We start from the raw sequence: 7,202 nt of genomic DNA, 5'->3' as shown, positions 1-7,202 counted from the left end.
TTATCCGCTTTCAAATTATCAATGTAGTTTGGAAGTTCAACCTTAAGTCTTTTTATTTTATTTTTTTTCTTTTTTTTATCATCATTAAATCATATGGATACATTTCACCTTACCATAGTATTTTTAGTATATCAAACTCAAGAAAATTAAGTTGGGTTGCATGGGATACTGTGACGAAATCCAAGAAAAATGGGGGGCTGAGTATATCAAAATTAAGGGATGTTAATTTTGCCCTTCTGGCTAAATGGGCGTGGAGATTTAAGACTCAAAAGGGCAACATCTGGCGTAAAATTGTGGAGTTTGTTCATGGTGGGAGGGGGAGGTGGTTGTTCTTACCTACCAATCGTCGGTTCAAAGGCTGTTGGATTTCCATGGTGAAGGAGATGGAAAGGCGAAATTTTAAAGGGAAGTCTTTTAGTTCTTTTATTACGGCTAAGGTGGGTAACGGCTTGACGGTCAATTTTTGGTCCGATCTTTGGGTTGGAACGACTATTTTGAAACTTCGGTGGCCTAATCTTTATAAACTGGACCGTAATAAAGATTGTACGGTCGTGGAGAGGATGATTCAAGATAATGAAGGGACGCGGTTTAGATCGAGTTGGAAAAGGAGTTTGGTTACGGTTGAGGATATGTCAGAAATGCAAGATATTGATTTTCTTTTATCTAATGTGTCTTTAACAGGTTCTATAGATAAATGGTTTTGGGGAGAGGATGCAAAAGACACCTTCACAGTGGCGTTGGTAAAACAGTTGATTAGAGAGGATAGTGAGGTGAGCCGAGACCATACTATGAAATGGGAATCTTAGGTGCCGATTAAGGTGAATATATTCGTTTGGAGAGCTGAAATGGATCGTATCCCAACTAAAGCGGCTTTGATTAGACGACGGATAAACATTCAGGATGAGACGTGTAGTTTATGCGGCAACGGAGAGGAAGACGTGATGCATCTTTTCACCGGATGTGGATTTGCCCTTGGCGTTTGGGATGCAGTTGGCTGTTGGTGTAAGATTATGCCCATTTTTGCTTTTGATTTTAGAGATTTGCTGGGTGTTCAAGATCAGGTTGCAGGTTGCAAGTGGGCAAAAAAAGTTGTTAGAGGAATTGTTATGATTACGTGTTGGGTGATATGGAGAAGTCGAAACGCGAAAGTTTTTCAGGGCACATGTTCGAAGGTTGTAGATGTTGTAGCGTTAGTTAAATCTTGGTCTATTTTGTGGTTAAAAAATAGATCTAAATTTTCTGGGTTAGTGTGAAAGAATTGGGTTCGTAATCCGCTGTATATGATGTAAGTTGGTTGGTCGGCGGTCCTTGCTTCGAGGGCCGGCCCTGTTTCTGTTAAAAAAGTTCTCTGTTCAAAAAAAAAAAAAAAAAAAAAAAAAACTACCCATACACATAAGTAATTTATTTGTTATATCATTAAAATGCTTCACAAACTCTTGGATTTGCATATCTAATACTCTGTTGAAACAATCAAACTCATAATATAGAAATATGTGACGTTTGTCATTTATTTTGGTTCTTTAAATTAGTGTAACTGTCATTCATGTTGACCATAATAATGTCATGTTCTTCACAACAAAAAGTGTTGACATCTCTTAAAAGTGAATCAGAATATCGCTTGAATTTAAATTTTGGAGTTATAGCTTGGTTGAATTAACTAATGTGATTGCATCTTGAGATTTCCTTTAAAGACAATGAGAAAATATATTTATGCCCTTTAATGCATCGTCAAAAGCAAGTAAAAAATAAATTCATATGATTTAAAATTTATTTAAAGTCCATTTGCTTGTTTTGGCTATCAAGATTGTTACCCGCTACCTCAATACACTCAAGCACTTTAAAGATGAATGAATACAAACTAGCCAAATGCGTAAGTGCTTTATAATGAGAATTTCAACGTGTATATTCGGCCCTTGCAAGAGAAATTTCTTGATTTAAGCCACTTGTAAGTTGTAATGTTAATTGCTAAATGACCGTTTGCAAGATGCATAAAAGACATTAGCCAAAGTTCTGACCGTAACAAAACTTTTTGAAGTTTGTGGACAAAAACAATGTACATTATATGTTGTTTTACAAAATTAAAGCTCTAAATGAGTTAAGATCACCATCCATACTACTTGTGGCATCATAGACATGACCTCGTGTCTTATTTAAACTCGATTCATCTAGCAAGTAAAGTAATAATAGCAGATTCAAGTGATAAATAAGATGTAATTTCATGACATGAACACGACCAGTACATCGATCCTTAACCACCCCACATTTATCAGTATATTGTATCACCATGATTATTTGTCCACACACACATATTTGACTAACTATAATAAATAAGGATAAGCCATCATTATCAAGTTTTAGTTAAAAAAAGTTATAGTACTTCTTGTGTATAACACTCAGGTTCTGTTTGTTTTTGCAGACATAACATAAACTGTCTGCAAGCTGATTTCATCTGTTTTCATGTCTGCAACTGAAGATGTGGTCTGAAGCTCTCCAAGCTGAAAATATAAGATTGTTTTTTATAAGTTGATACTGTCTGCATAAACTGAAAATATGTAACTGTCAAACTTATCTTACTAGATAGAAGTCATTTAACATTTAAGTTACATAAAAATATAATAATAAAACAATTGTTTTATGTAGATTCGGAGTATATACATTTTGTGTGTATATATACATACACACAAATACATATATATATGTATGTGTAATGTATGTATAGTTTTACGATCTCTTGCAATCCAATTTTCCAGTTCCATTATCTAAGCTGAACTTTCCACTATATTAAACACCATCCCCACCACTGATACCTAAAATCAAAAATTAAATTCCAAACTGATTCTCAGCAACAAAACAATCAAAACAAAACAAAATTAAAACCATTACATCACTAAAAAAAAAAAAAAAAATCCTAAAACCTCTTTTCCAACAAACTCATCATCATTAAATAATATACAAAAAACCTAACAAAACGACATAAAATGAACTGAAATGAGAATAAAGAAAAGGAAAAATCTATAAAAGTGTCACGATTGATAGAGTATAAATAAAATGTTATTATAGATGATAAGAGACACGATGAGAATAAAGAAAAGGAAAATTGATTACCGCAGCGGTGGTGGCCGGAGACCTGGCGATCTGAGATCCGCCTTCGAACTGACTCTCGGAGAACATCATGATCTTGAGCTTTTCTAATGAGACTTGTGTAGGGATTGGAATATTGAATAGAACGGATGCAGTTCAGTATTGAAAAGTTTAAATCAAGAAGAAAAGAAGAAGTACCTAGTCGCAGGAGAAGAGGGAGGTCGTTGGACGGCGAGGAGTAGAGGGAGGTCACCGGAAAACTGGTCGGAGGAGGTGGAGGAGGAGCGGCGGCGTCTGGGAGTGGCGATGTGGGAGGGGCTGATGTTTTAAAGCGTATATGAGGAAGGAGTATATTAGGGTTTTTGTGAAGATGTTTTAAGAAGAGGGTCCATAACTTATTTTTTAAGATGAAAAAATATGAGTTAAGATCTTTAAAAAAAAAAACAAACAGTTTTCAAGGGTAACGTCTGCGCGCCTGTATGCATCAGCTCCTTTGAAGATGTTTGAAGAAAAAACAAACATGAAACACCTCCTCAATAATGTCTTTTTGGATTTTTTGAGATGTATAACTAGTATTTAGGTAAAATGACCCTTTAAGCCAAGGATATGTCAGTGATGCGAAAATATGATTCAATGAGTTTTAAAATACAAAAAATTTGGAAATCTTTATGTCTTTAAGGACATAATTAATCTTGATGGGATAACGAGCTAAACGTACCCGCTAGTTTTTTTTATCTAAACTTTTAAAAGATTCACCGGCTGGGAAAATGGCTTAAATTGGACTAAAACGCCATCGGATAATGGGTTTATGTAAATTACCACTAAGGGTAAATTATAAAAGGAGTCCTATGTTCGAGTGATCCTTCCGGTAATTACATATGGGAGGCTAGAACTAAAAAAGATGGGTTGATTGGGTAATAAACTTCAAACTGAAAGAATGTTTTGAAAAGCTAAAGGAACCGAGTTCAGATCAAGGTTTTGAACTTATAAATGTGGGAAAAAGTCCCAAAGACAGTAAACTTGAAGTTGGGTCAAGTTGGGAATTCTGGAATTTTGGTAAAAAATGTTTTCTTATTATTTTTAAAACGTGTTTGACCGTTTAACTTAAATACTAATTGTTTTTAGTGTTTATGATAGGCTATCATAAGGGCGGGAACCGGACGGATGACCAAGCACGTGAAGAACCGAACACTATTAAACCACTATTGCATTAGAAACCATCATGAGAAGGTTGAAGAATGATCATGCATGACAAAGCTTTCGAGTTTAAAACCTTTATGTGTGTAAAGTGTAAATTATATGTAATAATACGTGATGTCGGTTCGTCTGAGTTATCAATTAACCCAGATTAGTAAGTTATATAAACAATCTGGGACCTTATCGTTCGAATATGTAAGATACTCGATATAAATGGGCTAGAATGTTACACCATTGGTTGGATGCTATGAAAAAGGAGTTGATTGTCCTTCATAATAATGAAGCTTGGACGTTGGTACTTAGACATGCTAATCACAAAGCCAAATGGTTGTTTCGAACCCAATACAGGGCAAACAGAAGTATTAACCATCACAAAGCGCGTCTTGTAGCTCAAGGGTTTAGTCAAATACCTATCCTTGATTTTCCCATACTTTTAGCCCAGTGGTAAAAGCATCCACTATTCAGGTTGTGTTGTCTCTGGCAGTTCTCAATAACTGGAAGTTACATCAACTTGACGTAAATAATGCCTTTCTTCATGGGCATATACATAACCTTGTTTATATGGAACATCCACCTGGGTTTGTGAACCCTCAATCTCCAAATTATGCATGTCATTTGAATATATCCCTTTATGTCCTTAAGCAAGCACCACAGGCTTGGTTTCATTGTTTGAGTACTTTTTTTAGACTGTGGATTCACTTGCAGCAGGGCAGACAATCCCTATTTGTCTACAAAAGTGACATTGCCATTATGTACCTCTTAGTATATGTTGATGATCCAATCTTAACAAGTAACAATGACTCGGTTATTTAATACGTCGCCTAAAGAAGAATTCTCCATCAAAGATCTTGGTGATCTGAACTACTTTCTCGGGCTTGAAGTTACCTATACGGACAATGGGTATTTTCTTTCTCAATCCAAGTATGCTTGTGACATTCTTGATCGTGCGGATCTTCTGGAATCCAAGCTTTTCCACACACCTTTGGCTACAAATGAATCTGTTGGTTTCTCTAGTGAACCTTACAAAGATCCAACCAACTCTCGGTCTTTAGTAGTTGCTTTACCGTATCTGACAATCATTCTCCTCGACATTTCATATTTTGTCAATCAAGTGACTCAGTATCTACGATGCCTGAATACAGTTCATTTTCAGGCGGCCAAGAGAATTCTTCGGTACGTCAAGGGTACCCTTTCCTTTGGGCCCAGATTCTCGCACTCACATCACACATCGTCCTCGGGTACTCCGATGCTGATTGGGCTCTTTGTATTGACACTCGCATATCTATTTATGGTTACTCTATTTTCTTGGGTGACAATCTTATCTCCTGGTGTGATAAACAACAACCCCTTGTTTCTCGTTTCAGTTGTGAATCGGAGTATCGGGCTATGGCTAACCCACTGTATCATGCCCTGCCCCCGGGTAAGCCAACTCTCTTGTATGATAACAAAAGTGCTGTGTTCCTCACTCAAAATCCGGTTTCCCATAAGCGGGCCAAACACATTGACTTGGATTATCACTTTATTCATGAGCTTGTTTTATCAGGGAAAATGTACACCAAATTTGTTCCTACCAAGCTGTAGGTTGCTGACATATTCACCAAGAGACTATCCCACTCTCAGTTTGAGTTTTTTCATGACTGTCTTGGTCTCGGTCCACCACTATTCTGTTTGAGAGGGGATGTTAGACAAAATTATTATTTTTTTTATTTTTTCTGCATGTATTCTTTATTTTTCATGTGAGCTAAGTGTACCTTTGTTGTGTATAAATACGGCTTATCCATGAGTATGAAAACCATCAGTTTACAACCATTACTTTATACACAACACAAGCGTACAGAAAAAAAACACTTGCATTTGCTAAGCCATATGATTAAGAGAATATAGAATTGACTTGTGATATATATAATTCACGACACACAACGGACACACACACATATATATTTATATACATGTATGGTACTTCATATCAAGTCAACATCCTAATCAAAGATGTGGACCATTTAGTTCAGTCACTGAAGTAAATACAGGGGTTTCTAGTTCAATTGGAACTTCTTAGTTTTTTAGTTAGGTCAATTCTGGATCTTTGAATATCAAAGATAAAAGTGAAAAGATAAAAAGCATATAAGCATTTCTTTAGCAATCAAATACATGTTTACTTGTATCAGTTAAATGATTACTTTAGCTGAATTTTATACACTAATGATTGGTTCAACCGTTCAAGGATAATTCTTGTGCATACTATAAATGTCGGTGGAAAAACTATAAATGATTATTTAGAGAGGGTTACTTAAGAAAATGTTTTGGTGTGTGTGTTTGTCATGACTAAACCAAAGTTTCTGTTTTCTTTTGTGTTGTGTGAATCTCTTTAGTTAATTCGATTGAATTTTGCATATATATTATATGGTATGAGAGCTACGACTTTAAGCTTGATTGTTCATCTTTAATTCGTCGATTTTTAATTGTACGGGACATTCAATGTTTGTTTAGGCGTCAATATGGTATATCGGTAGGTAAGTCGATCAGGGTTTGCTTAGGAATTATAAAGTTTCCATGATCAATGAGCTAAATTTAAGGATTTAATTTGTAGCTCATTGGATTTGTGATATTATACTAGCATTCGAGATGCTAAGTGTTGCATTCATTATCACTAGGATTCCTTGTGTTCTAATGGGTAGCCTCCTTACCACCATACCCACGGTCTCAGATAACTTTAGTAGGAGGTCTATGAAATGTGAAATGCTTGGGTATTCAAATTATAACAAAGGTTATAAGTTGTATAGTCTTAATAGTTAACATGTTTTTTTTTTTTTTTTTTAATTTGTTCTATTAATATGTATATGTTGGACACACACAAAATATTACGACACTTAGGAAGTCTAGTAGTATTTGATTTGCCTATTTTTTTAAATTAAAGACAAAGTAGA

The 7,202-nt window shown here is 35.3% G+C and overlaps 1 protein-coding gene across 1 annotated transcript; it reads left to right on the top strand.

Moving 5' to 3' along the window:
- Positions 1–845: 845 nt before the first annotated feature.
- LOC118486379 lies at positions 846–1,253 on the top strand. The gene has a single exon (XM_035982767.1). The coding sequence runs from the start codon at positions 846–848 to the stop codon at positions 1,251–1,253; it is 408 nt and encodes a 135-aa protein (XP_035838660.1).
- The last annotated feature ends 5,949 nt before the right edge of the window (positions 1,254–7,202 follow it).

This window comes from Helianthus annuus, chromosome 2 (assembly GCF_002127325.2).
Source record: "Helianthus annuus cultivar XRQ/B chromosome 2, HanXRQr2.0-SUNRISE, whole genome shotgun sequence".
NCBI lineage: Eukaryota > Viridiplantae > Streptophyta > Magnoliopsida > Asterales > Asteraceae > Helianthus > Helianthus annuus.
The sequence above is the reverse complement of the archived record's forward strand: the minus strand, read 5'-3'. Positions and strand labels throughout refer to the sequence as shown.

Bases quoted from the DNA above. Each gene is read 5' to 3' on its own strand.
- LOC118486379 (XM_035982767.1), top strand. From the start codon at position 846: ATGGATCGTATCCCAACTAAAGCGGCTTTGATTAGACGACGGATAAAC.